General features: G+C 35.3%; 1 protein-coding gene, 1 long non-coding RNA gene and 1 pseudogene across 3 annotated transcripts in view; all 3 read left to right on the top strand.

Annotated features, from left to right (window-relative positions):
* LOC307195904 overlaps nt 1–17879 on the top strand; it is a 438834-nt gene that overhangs the window by 4030 nt on the left and 416925 nt on the right. The window lies entirely within an intron of this gene.
* Nucleotides 1474–5024, top strand: LOC307196151 (tudor domain-containing protein 15-like). The gene has a single exon (XM_079940899.1). It carries the CDS (start codon nt 4201–4203, stop codon nt 4918–4920), a length of 720 nt encoding a protein of 239 aa, XP_079797025.1. The 5' UTR covers nt 1474–4200; the 3' UTR covers nt 4921–5024.
* On the top strand, nt 7504–9953 carry LOC307196556 (tudor domain-containing protein 15-like; annotated as a pseudogene). Its single transcript has 2 exons — nt 7504–7576; nt 9229–9953. The product of its transcript is annotated as a tudor domain-containing protein 15-like (transcript).

Below are 17879 nucleotides of genomic sequence, written 5' to 3'. Positions count from 1 at the left end.
TAAAGAATGTTTTTTTAAAAAAATTGAAGCCCTGATTTTGAAATACATAATTTGAAAAGTCCTCTATGCTGTTTTATTTCTCCTGCATCAATATCCTGAATATTGATATTCAGGATAGAATATCAAAGACCTGAATCTAGAAACCATTTAGAATGTATGGAGGAGATAGGAGGAGGAAAACCACGGCACAGATGCTTAACTTGAGCCACTCTTTTGGAACATGGTAACCTTGCCACAATACTAGTCAGAGTTTGACCAGAATTATCTTAAATTTTGAAAAAGGAAGAATAAGCTCATTCTTTCCCATAAGGGTGCTTTACCTGTTTTTGTTTGTATTTTTGGTTTTGGATTTCAATCCTTCACCTTTTATTTCTTGTCCATGGTTACATGGGTTAGTTGAAAGAGCAGTGTGAAACAGTGGGAGTAATGTACATGGAGAACTGGACTGAATCAGAAAACATAAGTTCAGACTCCTAAATTTCCTTTATCTTCACTTTTTTGATCTGAAAAATGAAAATCTTATTGAAAAGATCAGTTAAACTAATGTACTGGAAACTTTTTAAAAAATGTAAAGCATTATAAGGAGCTCTTAATATAAGGAAAGATATCCAAATTCCTTTTAGAAAATTTACAAATTTAAAATTTTAAATTATTTATATGGCTCAACTATATTTCTCTTGGACACCCCCCCCCCACTGGTCTAGACTTATTAGATGTGAATTCATAGAAAACAAATCCCAAAACAGTAAGAGTGACATCATCTATAATATGTATTCTATAGAATCAGGGAATTTTAGTATAGGAAGGGCTTTCCATATCAATTTTAATAGTGTTTATAGATTGTATTTTTGCAAACCTTAGGGGAACTGTGATGCTGTGGATTTTTGACGTAAATTTAATTCATGAGTTTGTGAATTTTGAATTTAACTTTTAAAAATAGTATGCTTTTTTAAGAAGAAATAAAACATTTAAATATATACTAAACTTAAAAGCAGCGATGAGCACTAGTTAGTGCCATCAGATTAATTTGTTAAGTTGTGGCTCTACTATATTTGAACTTATCTGTATCTGATCATGTATAATTGTAGAACTATTATATATGTCTGAGCCTGATTTTTTCCCCAATACTGTTATCTAACACAATATTAAGGGAGATTATATGATGGAGCTGCTATAGGACTGTGTTCATCAGAATGGTTTCATTATTCTACTTACTGGCTTTGTAATTAAATTGTATAAATTTATGAAATTATTAGAACACCACTTGTGAATCTAATTTATAGATGTTTTATGTTTTCTGTTAACTTTTTGCACCTTAGGTTAGGTTAAGAAGGATTTTTCCTATTGCAAAAAAAAATAAAAAGGTTAGAAAAACCCTAAATTAATTCAACCCTCTCATTTTACAGATTTAGAATCTGATTCTAAGCAAAAACAGTTCCCCACATTTCATACTATTGAGTCTTAAGTAAAACTCAAGTTTTCTGATGTCCTACTCTTGTGTACACAGAGTAAGTACTTTCTGTGAATATGTTAATATTTTAAGGAGTATAATATTGAATAGAGTTTGGCTCTAGAACGTCTTTATTTAAGTTATATCTTTAAATAATTGTCCCTTGTATAAAATAATTGGTTTGGTTTTAAATTTCCTGTTTATTTTTTTCCCCTAATTTTCTCTGAGTTGTTATAGTTTGATCTTCAGATACACAAGGGGAGGAGCTTTATCCATGACCCAGGGAACCTTCTTCATAATTCTATTGAGCAAGCGTTGGAGAGGCAGGTGAAGAAAGCTGATTGACATTCACAGAATAGGTTATTCTGTCTACTTGATTAAGAATCTTTTCCATAGTGAGCCCTTTGGTGTGCATCACATGAGACCTACAGATTTTCTTCATGTGCCAATTCTGAGAGGCTAATCCACATGCCTCTTCTTTAGACTGTTTTGTTAACAAATCCTCCAGTCTTGCTCCTTCAGAATTACTAATCATCCTGCAGAAATTATTAATTATTGCCTACTAATATGCATAAGTTCTTAACTGAAGCAGTTTCTTTTTCAGGCAAAATAGATGTATTGGTAGTCCTGTCAACTGTGAATATTTCCTGGAATGCAGTGCTTCAGCAGTCTGTTTCTGGAAGTTAATGCCACTAACTTCCAGATTTCCAGAGCATGTGCAAATCAGGCTCAGATTTTTTTTACCGCCTTCCTCTGTGAAACTCCCCATGAGGCCATTTATATTGTTTGAGGGAGGGATAGCAGTGTGGAGGAGCAGGCTTCTGGTAGTTTGAGTAACCTGACCACGCGTATTCCTTTGGGCTTTCTTTGGCTTATTTGGTAAATACCCTATTCATTTAATAAAGGAGTCCTTTTGGCAACATTTGCTTTTTATACCTAAAGAGTGTATTGTTCCTGAAAGACTTATGTATTTTTTTCCTTTTCCTGTTTACTCAGGTGAATAGTCACAAGACCCTTTGGGTAAATGCCAGGAAGAATGTTCTTGGTATATTCAAGTACATTCAAGCACAGGATCCTTTCTTAACAGTACTTGGTCTTCCCTTCATGTAAGGTATTATAGGTCTATAAACTGACTAAAGTCTGGGAATTGAGTAGAGACCTGTGACTTTAAATAATGGCGGCTTATTCTGATCTGAATCTTTACTGTATATCGCTCATTGATTTTTATTCTTAAGGACTCCAGGGTCAAGTGAGTATTGTCTGGAATCCGTATAGATCAAACCATGCTGATTATCACACCAAATTAATTATCTAGGAGGAAATAAAAACGATACTCAGTACCCAGAAAACCCTAAGTCGTACCTTTTTCTCTAGCTTTCCAGTGGCCTGTTTCACTTTGTGGACTTGGGTCTTAAGTCTTAGAAATGGCTTCTGTTATTTTATCTCTGAGATAACAACATTTATACTTTGATAAGGTTTTATATTCCTGTCCTTCATGCTTCTCTTCCATCTTCTTATCCTTTTCTTCTGAGTTTTTGGGTATTCTCTCAAAATATTCTTGTAGTCTATTTATTTTTATTTTGTGTTGGCTTTCCCCTTTGCAGTTTTGAATCTTACGTGTGTGTAGTTTTTCCTAATTTCGGTTGTTGCATCTTAATGACTACTTAGTCATATAAAAATGCATTATTCTTTTTTGGGCTTTTTAAAAACAGGAATCAGACTTTTGAAAAACAATTTTTTTTGCTGTTTCCCTCAATACATTTATTCCTGAGGGGAGCATTTCCTTGGTTTCTTTTAAGTGGTTCCCTCATTTGTTTAGCTCTAGTACTTTCTCTCTCTCATCCTCATAGAAAGAAATTGTCAACTATTAACTCAGAGTCTAGAGGGAGTTGGACTGTGTTGGTTTTTACCTGAATTTGGGGACTATTTTATACTTCTTGAATATTTGCATTACAGTTTTTAGGATCCCAGCAATCTAGAGAAAATTAGCTGGAGCCATAGTTATAGTAGCGAGCTTTGCCTCTGTGCTAAAGATTTCTTTTCCTCTCCCCCTCCCTCCATACTTTTTGTGGGTACCCATGTCAGTGACAAGGCCTGGATGTACTTAACCTGCCTCAGGGTCTTTCCATGCCTGTCTTTCCTTACTGGTGTCGGGGACTCAGCCAGTTGCCCTCAGAGAAGAATCCTGGAGTTGTCTAATGATGCTGATAGGGTCCCAAATATTGCTAATTGACACAGAGTGGGAGTGTGAACAGTGTGTCCCCTGTTGGTTCACCATCCAACCTTGCTTCTAGCACTTACCCCCTTGAATTAGGGGTTGTTGGAAGAGGTCTGAATGAGGGAAAGTAGTTTTCTTACAGGAGGGGAGGAGTTTTTCCAGTAGTTTTTATTTGGCTTCCTTTTATTATACCATATCAGTCCATTATCTAGTAGAAATTTGTTAGTCTCTGAAAAATATTGCTTTTTTCTGTTTTCCAGTGATTATATATATTCTCCCTATTTTTTATGTTCTTTTGGTTGTTTCAATGGAATTTTTTGAAAGTGTGGAAGGCAGTGAACAGTTAAATGCATTTTGTTTCTCTTCATCTTGTCCAGTGTATATAACTTTTACCAACATGTTCAGTTTGGTAAATGCAGGCAAAGAATTATTTTTAAGATTTGTGTTTATATACATATAAGGCTGATTTCATTTAATTTTGACAGCTGTCTGTCCAGAAGCTAATAGGTACTTATTATTTACTTTTTAGAAAATGGATTCTACATCTCTGTTACCAACATTTTTAGATGTGGATCTGACAATATCACATATAGAATGTTTTCCCAAGGACGTTCTGGTGAAATTTCAAGGCAGAAATAATAGTGAATGTGAGTTTGACTACCACATATTACAGAGGGAAATACAGGATATTCCAAAAGTAAAACATAATGTGGACATTGATGAATTTTGTTTGTTAGAAGAAAGAATATCAGGAGAATGGCAGAGAGGAAGAGTTGTGGAAAAGAAAAATGATCTGTATACTGTGCTCCTCATAGATCCCGGAGAAGAACTGAGAGTTGACAGTACGCAGGTTGCTTCAGCCTGTGGCAACTTATTTGATCTACCACCATGGGTAATGTTTGGCATTTTTGCCAACATATTACCAACTGGGGGAAAATGGTCTCCTAAGGCTTTGAATTACTTCGAGTCATTGGTAGGACTACAAGTGAAAGGTTGTGTAAGAGCTATTTTGCCTCTTCAGATGATTCTTCTTGAAGTGCCAAAAATTATATCCCAGGTTCTTGAATTACAATTAGGGAGACTTACTTATGGAGATTCATTTTGTCTTATTGTGGAAATGGTAAAAGAATTCCCCAAACAAATGCCAGATTCATTACAACATAAAACACCTGAATTATCATTAAGTAATAATACTCATATTTACTTGATATTCAACGTGTTCTGGATAATTTGCAACCATCTTTGTCAGTAGGCAGCATTGAAAGTGTAAAAGTATCATCTGCCGTGAGCCCAAGTAAATTTTATTGCCAACTAATTAAATGGATTCCCGAGTTAGAAAACTTGACAGTGTGTTTGACTTTGCATTATGATATTATCAGTCAAGAAGGTAGTCCCACATGTAATAATTTTGGAGTACTTTGTGTTGCCAAAAGGAGAAATGGACAGTGGCATAGAGGAATTCTTCAGCAATTCTTCTTGCCCAATAATCAAGTGAAAATTTGGTTTATGGATTATGGCAGTAGTGAGGCTATACCCTCAATTCACGTAAAGAAACTTAAACAGGATTTTATTTTAGTACCATTATTTTCATTTCCGTGTTCTCTGACATATTTACACAGTCCAGAGATGCAAGAAAATTTCAGCTAAGTGTATTTAAACAAGCCTTGTTAGGACAAATAGTATATGCACACCTTGATTGGTTCAGTAAGGATGAGCATTTGTATTATGTAACATTACAAACTCAAGAGTCTACAATTACTTCTAAGTGTCTGCTAAAGACCGTAGGCATCCAAGTACTTTGTCCAGTGTCTGATTCAAAAATCTCAAATATGTTGAGGGAGACTAGTGCCTCAGATGTAAACGGCTTTGCAGTTGAGAGTTTTATTGCAAATACTGAATGATCAATAGATTCTCTAAATAAAAAAGACACTTTGAAAGTAGATTTTCCTATTAAAACTGTAGAAATGGAGATAGAAGCTATCTACATAGCTTTTGTAGCATATGTATTAAACCCATCAAATTTCTGGATATGTACTAATGAACATCAAAATGAATTTCAAGATATAATGAAAAATATAAACAAATTTTATGATTTGTGTGAAAATGATGAACTGATTCTAAGAATTCCAGAACCTGGATTATTTTGTTGTGCTAGATACAGCAAGGACAGACGTTTTTATAGAGCTGTCATTACTGAAATTAATGGTTATAAAATTAATGTTTATTTCTTGGATTACGGAAATACTGATTCCATACCATTTTTTGATGTAAAAATTTTGCTTCCAGAGTTTTGTGAGTTGCCTGCCTTAGCCATGTGTTGTTCACTTGCATATATATTTCCCGTTGAAGATTTATGGATGAAGGTAGCAGTTGATTATTTTTAAAAAATTGTCTTGAACAAAGCAATTTTGCTTCAAAGAAGTATACTGTAAATATTCAGAATATTGAAGCCTCAGAAAATATTGATGTTGTCTCTCTTACGTTACAAGCTGGATATGCAGAATATTGGGAAGTAGAACCAGAATGTTGTACAAAATCTGTAAGTGAATATTCAGTGTTAAATTTAAAATCTAAAAACAAAGTAAATATTAAGAAAGTTATATCTGCCCTTCTTGAAGGACCTAAACCTGAAAAGTACCGTTCAGATAAGATAAAAGGAAGTAACTTTTCTTTGTTAAAGTCCCCAGCTGTTAACTTCCTAGATTTAAAAAACCCTTTCACCTTGTCTGTGAGACGTGAGTCACCATGGCCTTATAAAGAATATGTATTTAAACCAGGAACAGTCCTTGAAGTTAAGTGTTCTTACTATTATGGCCCAGGTGACTTCTCATGCCAGCTGCAATATAAGTTAGAAGACTTAAAATTACTGAATTATTGGAACAACTTCAGGATTATTATAGTGTTCATTCTGATCTTTATCAGATTGGGCAGATTGCTTGTGTTGCTAAGTATTCTAAAGATGGGAAGTGGTATAGAGCTGCTATTTTGACTCAAGTATCAAGAAAGGAATTTGATGTTGGGGGCTTCCCGGGTGGCGCAGTGGTTGGGAGTCTGCCTGCCGATGCAGGGGACACGGGTTCGTGCCCCGGTCTGGGAAGATCCCACGTGCCGCGGAGTTGCTGGGCCCGTGAGCCATGGCCGCTGAGCCTGCGCATCCGGAGCCTGTGCTCCGCAACGGGAGAGGCCACAACAGTGAGAGGCCCGCATACCGCAAAAAAAAAAAAAAAAGAATTTGATGTGGTACTTGTTGATTATGGTTACCAGGAAAGAGTTTTAATTAAAGATTTTTCTGCTTTTAAACCATGTTTCCTTGTTTTAGAAGGTCAGGCCTTCAGATGCAGTCTTAACCATTTAGTTGAATCCATTAGTTGTATTCAATTGGACGAGAGAAGCATGCAGAGACCTTGGGAATTTTATTTCTTCATTTAGAGGGTTATTGACTTGTGTCATCTATGCCTTAGTTCTTATATATCCAAACTGTTTATGTAATTTGGTGGATTTACAATCTCCATTTGCTAGTGCAAGAGAATTTCTTAATCATGGCTCTGCACAGTATAGTACAGTATCAAAGCCATTTCCATCTTCAGTTAGTCTTTACAGTTATTCTTCCTTCAATATAAAAATTGGAAGTGAGGAAGAAATATATATATCTCACATATATAGTCCCAAAAAGTTTTATTGCCAACTTCGTAGAAATAATAAAGACCTAGAGATGACAGAAACAAAAATCACAGAGATTAGTAACCTCAGTCAGTGCCACAAATCTGATTTTAGTAAAATGAGATTGTGTATATCTAAGTATGTAGAGGATGGTCTCCCTTATAGAGCTTTAGCGATGCCGACAGGTTCATTATCTGACTTCCTGGTATATTTTGTGGACTTTGGAAATAAGCAATTAGTAGAAGAAAGTATGTTGAGGGATGTTTCAGATGAGTTATCAGAGTTGCTGTTTACACCTATGCAAGATATTAAATGTTTTTTGTCAGATCTTAGAGATGTAGATATTCCAGCAGAAATCAATAGCTGGTTTGAAGATAATTTTTTGGGAAAACCATTAAGGGCAATAATATTGTCCAAGGAGCCAGATGGCCAGCTTGGTGTAGACTTATATGATGGATATCAACATATAAATCAGAAAATTAAAATGTTGATTCATGCTTATGGAGAAAAACATTGTGACCAAGCACAATGTGTGGAAAAGCGTCCTAAAACAAATGAGAAACTTGCTGTTTCCTTGAAAGGCAAAGTAGAAAACAATTATCACCATAGTACAATAAGTAAAACTAGTCTAATAACATATTCTGAAAGCAAAATAGATCAGTTAATGAATCCCAAAAGTATATATGGCAGGCGTTTGAAACCATCAGTTTGTTATAAAGTTGAACTTGTGTCAAAAAACAAGGTGAAGAAGTCTTTGAATGATGGATTTAAAAATAAAGGTGTAAAAATTGCCCCTGGGTCTGCACATATTCTTGATGAAAGTGATGTGGACCAGAAATCAGTAAGGGTTGTATCACAGTCTTTTATCAGAGAATTAAATCAGGCAGCCTCACAAAACACATACAATCATGCTAGACCACAGATTAAAGACCTTCCTCAACCCAAAATTTACTTGAATGCCAAAGTTAAAGAATATGTTTCTAATATAAGTAATCCAGCAAGTTTCCATATTCAGCTTGCCAAGACTGAAAATGTAATCATGAGCCTAGCGGATGCTCTAAATGCAAGAAGAGCCAATACAGTGAAAGAGAGAAAATCAGTCAAACCTGTGGTGGGAGATCTTGTAGTTGCAGAATACTCGGGTGACAATGCCATTTTAAGAAAATTTTACTAGGAAATTCTTTTGAAGTGGAATTTATTGACTATGGTAACATTGGAGTAGTAAACACATCAAAAATTTATGAAATTAAGAAGGAATTCTTAACTATTCCTCAGCTAGGAGTTCATTCTTTCCTTAGTGGAGTAAAGTAGAATGAGCCTGATGAAATATGGTACAGCAAAACTGTGGATTATTTTGATTCAAGAGTAATAAAACAGTTTCTTGTGAGTTTTTGAAAAAGCATGAACAGAAATGGGAAGTAAATATAATTTGTGATGAAAATGTGTCATTAATGAACTCCTGAAATGGACAGCATGTTCAAAACTACAGAAAACAGTATTGCAAATCCCTAAGGTTGTCTCTCAAAAGGTGAGCCCTATTGATAAAGAAAGGAAGGAAGGACCATCAAATGAGTATGAAGGTTCTATGATCCTTCAACCATCCTACCAACAACTGGTTAATATTCCTTTTGAAGAGTTAAAACCTGGACAGCTTGAAAAGGCTGAAATACTTTATGTTGCAAAATGTGGGATATTTTATGTGAAGTTATCTAAAAATAAAAAGATTTTATCAGATTTAACAGTATTAATTACTAAAGGAGCAAAAAAACCCTCTTTTTTATCAATGGAAAATATTGAAAAAGGCTTAGAATGCTTGGTAAAATCTAAAAAAACTTTGAAGTGATATCAATCAAAAGTAGGAAAAAAGTGTGTTGATAAGAAAGTGCTTGTTTTTTAGTAGATCATGGTAGGTATGAAATAGTGCCCTTATGTAATACCAAGGTGTTTATTAATGAAAGCAGAAATATTCCAAGACAAGCTGTGCCTTGTAAATGAATTTGGTTTGAACATTTTAGGAACATTGCCATTTGAGTCCATTGTGTGCTTAGTTGCTCATTTGGAAATAAACATCCTTTTTCTGAAATACTTAGACTCTGCCTGGGAAGTAGAAATTTTGATAGATGGCCTGTTACTTTTGGAATATTTAAATTTAAATACAGTTCATGTTGAAGAAAACAAATTTAGATCTTCAGAAGTTATTTTCAACGTCGAATCTAAGACTCCTGTATCACATGTACAATAAGATCATTTACTTGGTCAGAACTCCAAAATGGTGGGCAATATTCTGGTATTGCCACTGCTGTTTCTGATCCATCAGACTTCTTTGTTCAGTTAGAAGATTTCTTTGACATAATGAAATCTCTCTTTATGTTGCTTTCTGATCTACCAGAAGACTTAGAAACAGTGCCTCAAGAGCACGTAATTCCAGGTTCTAAGTTGTTTGTTCAAATATGAATTGGAAGATCAGTGGAATAGGGTAGAAATTTCTTAAGTCTCTGATCAGTCTTCTTGTATTGATTGACTATGGATTTTCTGTTTACATACTTTATTCAGATATAAAAAATCTTAAAGTTGTTCCTGAGGAACTTCTGAATTTGCTGAGGCTAAGTTATCCTTGCATCTTATATGGTATCTTACCTGCTAAAGGGAAGCATTGGAATGAAGAAGCCAAAAGTTTTTTTCAAGATTTCCTGAGTAAACCAGGCTTAGTTTTTTAGTTTAGGGAATACAGTTTTGAAACAAAACTGAAGGTAGATATCATTCATGAGAAAAATACTTTGGCAGATATGTTAGTTGACTCTGGTCTTGCAATTTATTCTAAAGATTCAGATCATCTCAATGCAGTTACTGCTACTGGATCTACTAAAATCCAATATAAATCAAAGAGTAAGCCTGTTTGCCAATTGTTAGATCAAAGTTATTACAAAAGAGAAAGTATGAATTGTATGTGCACTGAGAAGCAAAAGCTGAAAAGGCAGAAAACTATAAAGAGGAAAGATGTCTGTAAGAACCTCTTAAAGAGAAGCCATATTAGTAAAAGATTACATTCTAGAAATTTAACACTGAGGAAGAAGGTTGGTAGTGGAAAACATAATCCCTGAAGTACCACTGCATTTGATACATGTGCAGCAGCTTCATTTTGGGAACTACCTAATGGTTTGAATGATAACACCAATTGCATTGAAAACATTTCTGAAAAACTACCAAGTGGAGTACAGGAAAATAATACAATGGACTTGAGAACACCAGAAAAAGCATTGCACGTTAATAAAAAAAAATATATCAGAACATTTGAAAGGTAAGTAGCCATTTAAAAAAAAAGATTTTCTGTAACTTTTGTAGATTTTTGATTCTTTAGAAGTTTGTTATTTACTAAAATTATTCAAGTTGAAAATATCCTGCAAGATTTTACTAAAAAATTTGAATAAATGGATAACTAGAAGTGATCACTTGAATTATAAAATGATGCTTCGCTATTTTTACCTTTTTTGAATGGTGACCCTTGATAATGTAATGAAAGTAGAGGGTTTGAACCACATATGCGTGCAGACATGCATGACATTTTACACATTTCAGGGATTTCACAAAACTCCTGAAGGTCCATAGATCTCAGGTTGATCTTGCTACTGTTAGAGAGCTTCCTGGGCTCATTTTGAAGAATCAGTTTTCTATTATGTTTCTTATTAGATTAAATATATCTTCAGGTTTTTTGAGTGTGATTCTCAGCATAATGATAATGCAGTTGAACTTACAGAATAAGCTGACTCCAGCACATTTCATCTGAAAATTTTTAGACATCAAATTGATTCTAAAATACTGTTAAAATTTTAATATTTTTATATGCTAGAGTATTGTCAATTTGGCTTATGCATATTGTATTTCGTTTTCTGTATGGATTAGTGAGGATTTTGTAGGCTATAAAGAATGTTCTCTGCTTAATGAATGTTTGTTCTGCCTGTAAATTGGTATATTATTCCATATTATAACTAGTATCATAGCCGGTTACATTCTGTGAATGAATGGAGGTGTCTTGTTTTTGTTGATGTATTTTAGAAAGAGGATTTCATTTGAATTCATATTAGATGTTTTATAGTGAATTGATCAATGCCTTAAAATTGGCCCTTTTTTCTTATTTTTGAATCACTCTTTTATCACTCTTTTATCATAGTAGAGTGCTTATTTACTGTGTTCCAGGTACTGTGTGGTGATTTATGTGTATTAGCTCATTTAAAGCTTACCACAATTCTATAAAGTAGGTTGATATTAAGGTTTAAAATGGACTCTAATAACTAGTATCCTGCTTCTTTGCCTGAATTCAAAACCACTTTACAGAGAGACAAGGAGAAAGACAATTGATGAGCAACATACCACATTTATTAAAGAAAAAAAATGATGAATGTGGCTTATATCCATGGGCAAATGGGTTTACCAATATTGAATCAGTAAACTAGACTTACCACATAGCCACAGAGGAGTGTTTCTCCATATGGGGGCTTACCCATGTAAACCTTACAGCTTGAGGTAGTTATCTCTATAAAGGGAGAGAGGGAGGAGGAAGAGGCTAATCCAACATAGATCTTTCTCATTGTAAATGGACCAGTCAGATTGCCTCTACTCCTTGTGTATAAGGGAGGAAAGAGACCAGAGAATTGTTATGCTAGGAGTGTGCCTCAGTCATGAATACTTTGACATGGAAGGAAGATCGGGAATGGGAAGCAGTACTCCTCTCCCCCAAAGTTATTATCACTATTTTATGGATAAGGCTCAGGGAAATTAAGTAAATTTCCCGTGCATATAAAGCTGGTAAGTAAGGAACTGAAAATTTAAACTCAGATTTCTCCAATTCCAAAGTCTACTTTTATTCATTATTTATACTTAAAAAATAGTTTATTTGAGGAAGAGTTTTTCTATAAAACTCTTGATGATCAGTCCATATATTTTGGCATTTACATATCTTTTATTGTTCCTTTACCTGTGTATATTTCTGCCTTCTTTGTTTTTCCTATCAGATTCTTTAAGATTCCACTTTTGGTCCCCATTTCTATCTCACTTCCTGCATTCCTTAGCACACGGTGAATCAAAAAGTGAATTAAAGTGTGAAAGTAGCAGTTATAAAAGGAGTCAGGGAATCAAACAAATTATACTTCTTAAAAAATTTGAGGTCCCGTTTAAGGAAAAATCATAACTTCAGTGAGACAAATAAAAGAAATATGGTTTTACGGACTAAGAATAGACTGATAAGTTTGCTATAATTATAGTTTTAAAACAAAACAAAAGAAAACAACATACACTGATTTATTTTTCTTGAGTACCATCCGAGCTCCTTCCACCTGTATTACTTGTCCAAGGGCAGTAGTAACCACTGCTGTTTGCTGCTGTTATTGCCTGCGGGCTCTCTGAGTCTAGAGGAAAATGGTTCTAGTAGTTCTTGTTTGAAGATAATCAATAAATATTGTGCTTGAGAAACTCTCTCGCCTATTAAAAATGTTACCAGAGGGGCTCTAACAGCAGTGGTTTTCAACCTAGGCTTTGCATTGGCATTAAGAAAGGATGTTTTTTAAAACTCTGATGCCTGGGTCTCACTTTTAGAGATTGTTTTAATTGGTCAGGCTATGGCCTTGCCATTAGGATTTTAAAGTTCCCCAGGTGATTCTAGTGTAGAGCCAAGGTTGAGAACCACTATTCTAGAAAGTATTATGGATAACTTCCTGAATTATTTCGTGAGTGAAAATAGTAATTCTGGATTTTATGTGTGAAAACTTTTAGAAACTGTCCCCTTCTGTATTTGGAATCCAGACTATACATAATGAGTCACAGTAATCCTCTGCTAAACTTAATTCAGAGTAAAAGACGTTGTGTTAGAAATGGCCTAGCAGCATTATTTTAGTTATAGAAGTTGCTGCCTCTTATATTTAGAAAATTGGCTTAAATTTCTCATAGATTCAGCCTACTGTAACAAACATATCAGTATTTAAACATTCAAGGTAATTTTTTTAACATCTTTATTGGAGTATAATTGCTTTTACAGTGGTGTGTTTCTGCTTTATACCAAAGTGAATCAGCTATACATATACATATATCCCCATATCTCCTTCCTCTTGCGTCTCCCTCCCATCCTCCCTATCCCACCCCTCTAGGTGGTCACAAAGCACTGAGCTGATCTCCCTGTGCTATGCGGCTGCTTCCCACTAGCTATCTATTTTACATTTGATAGTGTATATATGTCCATGCCACTCTCTCACTTCGTCCCAGCTTCCCCTTCCCCTGTCCTCAAGTCCATTCTCTACGTCTGCGTCTTTATTCCTGTCCTGCCCCTAGGTTCACCAGAACCTTTTTTTTTTTTTGATTCCGTTTATATGTGTTAGCGTATGGTATTTGTTTTTCTCTTTCTGACTTCACTCTGTACGACAGACTCTAGGTCCATCCACCTCACTACAAATAACTCAATTTCATTTATTTTTATGGCTGAGTAATATTCCATTGTATATATGTGCCACATCTTCTTTATCCATTCATCTGTTGATGGACACTTAGGTTGCTTCCATGTCCTGGCTATTGTAAATAGAGCTGCAGTGAACATTTTGGTACATGATTTTTTTTGAATTATGGTTTTCCCAGGGTATATGCCCAGTAGTGGGATTGCTGGGTCGTATGGTAGTTCTATTTTTAGCTTTTCAAGGAACCTCCATACTGTTCTTCATAGTAGCTGTATCAATTTACATTCCCACCAACAGTGCAAGAGGGTTCCCTTTTCTCCACACCCTCTCCAGCATTTATTGTTTGTAGATTTTTTGATGATGGCCGTTCTGACTGGTGTGAGGTGATACCTCATTGTAGTTTTGATTTGCACTTCTCTAATGATTAATGATGTTGAGCATCCTTTCATGTGTTTGTTGGCAATCTGTATATCTTCTTTGGAGAAATGTCTATTTAGGTCTTCTGCCCATTTTTGGATTGGGTTGTTTGTTTTTTGGATATTGAGCTGCATGAGCTGCTTGTAAATTTTGGAGATTAATCCTTTGTCAGTTACTTCATTTGCAAATATTTTCTCCCATTCTGAGGGTTGTCTTTTCATCTTGTTTATGGTTTCCTTTGCTGTGCAAAAGCTTTTAAGTTTCATTAGGTCCCATTTGTTTATTTTTGTTTTTATTTCCATTTCTCTAGGAGGTGGGTCAAAAAGGATCTTGCTGTGATTTATGTCATAGAGTGTTCTGCCTATGTTTCCTCTAAGAGTTTGATAGTGTCTGGCCTTACATTTAGATCTTTAATCCATTTTGAGTTTATTTTTGTGTATGGTGTTAGGGAGTGTTCTAATTTCCTTCTTTTACATGTAGCTGTCCAGTCTGTGTTTGATTTGCTTTTCTAGCTTCATGAGATGGAGACTTAGATTATTTTATTTTATTTTTTAGGTTGTGTTGGATCTTCCTGCTGCTGGTCTGGGGGCCACTATTTGAGAATCATTGTTCTATATTATACAAACAGAATTTTGGACGTCTCATTTTCAATGTAGGACACCATTGAGTCCACATTTTACTCAACCTATTGAGCAAGCTGTTAGAAGCACTCTCAGCTACTTGACCTAATACATTGCAGCAATTACGCAGGCTGAGATAATTGAATGTGTTCAAAAGACTCTTGTATACTCATAAAATACTTCAATAAAGGTTAAAAATACAGTATGGTAGGAAAAAGAAAGTAAAGGCACACATATGAAAGGCTTTTTTCTTTTCTCTGTCAACCAGGACGCGCTTCATACTTAGATTGTGTATACATCGGAATACATGATGGTTCACAAGATCCCTTTGACTTAGAGCCACCTACTCATCTGAGAAAGGATCTTTCATCTCCCTGTGGTTATTTTTTATAGATCTATGTTTTGTTTCAGTGATGCAAAAATGTTAAGTTTTATTTTGCCCTTTACACTGTTGGTTTTGTTCTGAGATTTTCCGCAAATATCTTTTTTTTTTTTTTTTTTTTTGGTCCACTCATGTTGATTAATGAAGGGACTTAAAACAAGAGTGGAACTTCTCCATTCAAGGGCTGAGGGATGATCTGACAGGAGCAAAGCATTCTGTTATGTTGGTTTCTCTTTGGTCTGTTTTCCCTGCTAACAATCCTCATATGCTTGGTGGATATATGCCAGGCTGTCAATCTGGGAGCTAAATTAGGAAACAGGTCGATGGATTCCATGTACAGAATTTCATTTTGTCTCCAAATTTTGAGCACAGTATGTTACCCATGCCTTCTGTTGCGCTTGGCATTACCAAATTAGGAGACTCTTTTTTCTGGTATAATTTCTCTAGAGCAGTGGATTGGAAACTTTTGTTCTCAAGTTCCCTTTATAATCTTAAAAACTATTGCAGATCCCAAAGAGCTTTTGTTTATGTGGATTATATCTATCAAAATATACTGTGTCAAAAAAAATTGAAGATTTAAAATATTCATTATAAAATAATCTAATTATATTTTAATTTTATATTGTAATTTTAAGACTAACATAATTCTATGAAAATACTTCTGAAACCAAATAGAAGAATTGGCATTGTTTTAAATTTTTGTAAATTTAATGCCTGCCTTTGTGGAGGATAGCTGGGTTTCCCTGTTTGCTTCTGCTTTCAGTCTGTTTCTATATCAGACGTTATGTAGTTCTTGGAAAATTCCATTCTGTACTCATGAGAGAATGAGAATGGAAAAGGCAAATCACATCTTAGTATTATTATGAAAATAGTTCTTACCTTAGTGACTGGTAAGGTAAGAAAGGGTTTCAGGGACCCATTAGTAGTACCCAGACCACAGTTTGAGAACTGCTGCTTTAGAGAATAAACGTACCTTCTGTTGAGTAGTGGAGAGGTAATCACCTAGGCATTTGGGGTTGGGCTTGGGGTCATTGGTCTAATTTCTTCTATACAGAATCTCAGTAAATCCTTTTTCTGTTCTTTTTTATGTATGTATGTATGTATTTGTTTAGTTATTACTTATCCACTCACCTCCTTCATAAAAATAAAACCTCACTGTAAGGTATGCACTTGGAGATGCTATTTCAGATATTAAATGATTGGCTCTCATCCTCTACCATGATTCTGTTTTCAGAGCAGTTGGGCTAAAGTTATTATCTTCCTAGAAGCGGAAAGAGAGGAAGGGAAAGTTGGGTGGAGATGGCAGACAAACTGTAACTAGGGATGAGACAGTATGTCTTTATCTCCATAGTCATCTCCTAGCAAAATCTGCCCAGATCAGACCATTGGAATAGGTATCAACTAGTTTTCTTTTTCCATTGCTGATATTTTTCTGCCCTTGGGATTTATCTTTTTATTTTTTCCCTGTTATTTTAATAGGGTTTTGAGAGGCAGCAAAGATATGTGTTGCCGCCATTAGTTCTTCCATCATTATGCATAGTTGACAATAGTACGTTGGTCTTCTTCACTATTTATTTCTTGATAAATTAGAGGATTTTATTTTCCAAAAATGACCACAGTGCTGTCTCCTGTCCTTATTCTCTTCATAGAGTGTAGAGAAGTGATGCTGTGTAACTTCCGAGGCTTGGTCCTGAAGGCTGTGTGCCTCTAACTTGTGCACTGGAATACTTGTGCTTAATGCTGAGGTGCCACGTAAGAAGGCTAGTTACGCTGACGTTGCCACGCTGTGAGGAAACCCAAGCCACATGGAGAAGAAATGTTTAGGCACTTTTTTGGTAGTTTCAGATTAATGACCATTTTAATATCACCTTTATATAAGGCCCAGACATTGTGAAGCAGTGCTCTATCCTGTCTGAATTTCTGCCTCACAGAATCTGTGAGCATAATCATACCATTATTTTTACCACTAAGCTATGGAGTAAGTTGAAATAATAACTGGAACAGGTTTTGGTACCAGAAGTGAGAGGCTGCCATAACTTTTGGACTGAGCAGTGGGTAGAAACCAAAGGGCCTTGAAGAGAGGAAACCTGACCAAGCCTCAAGGACGCTATCAAGTGAGGGCTTTGAGGAAGTTGAGGAAAATGTTGGAAGCTGGAGGAAAGGAGACTGGAAATATTTGTCAGTTAAAGAAAATTTAGCAAAATTGTTACTGCCACCATATGGAAAACTGAAAGTGTACCTAACGAGCTTGAGGAATCCAGCTAGGCTAAAGAGATTTCCAAGCAATCACTGAATTCCTGCTGGTCTCCTTCTTTTGAATGAGAGTGCCTACAGAAGTTATTCGTTGCTTGTCCCACAATTGTATGTTAAGTATGTGTGGGGTAACAGGCCACTTTGTTTCATAGGTCTTCAGATCAAAAGGAGCTGTACTTGAGGAACTTCCTCTTGGCAGCCTAATCTACCCTTGGACCTGGAGGTTCAAGACTGTCCTGATGCCATAATAGATTGAGATTTTGGAGGTCTTAGGGAAGGGCATAGTGTATTTTGCATATGGGAATGCTGTGAATTGTTGTGGCCAGAGTGAAGACTGTGTTACATTGTTTTATCCTGAGATTGTCACAGTAATATTTCCCATCTCACATGCTTTTATCCAGTGTGACCTTGCCATTCTTCACCACTTGGATCTGGACAGGCT

The sequence above is a fragment of the Stenella coeruleoalba genome (assembly GCF_951394435.1).
Source record: "Stenella coeruleoalba genome assembly, chromosome: 13".
NCBI classification, from domain to species: Eukaryota; Metazoa; Chordata; class Mammalia; order Artiodactyla; family Delphinidae; genus Stenella; species Stenella coeruleoalba.
This window is presented reverse-complemented; position numbering and strand designations above follow the sequence as displayed.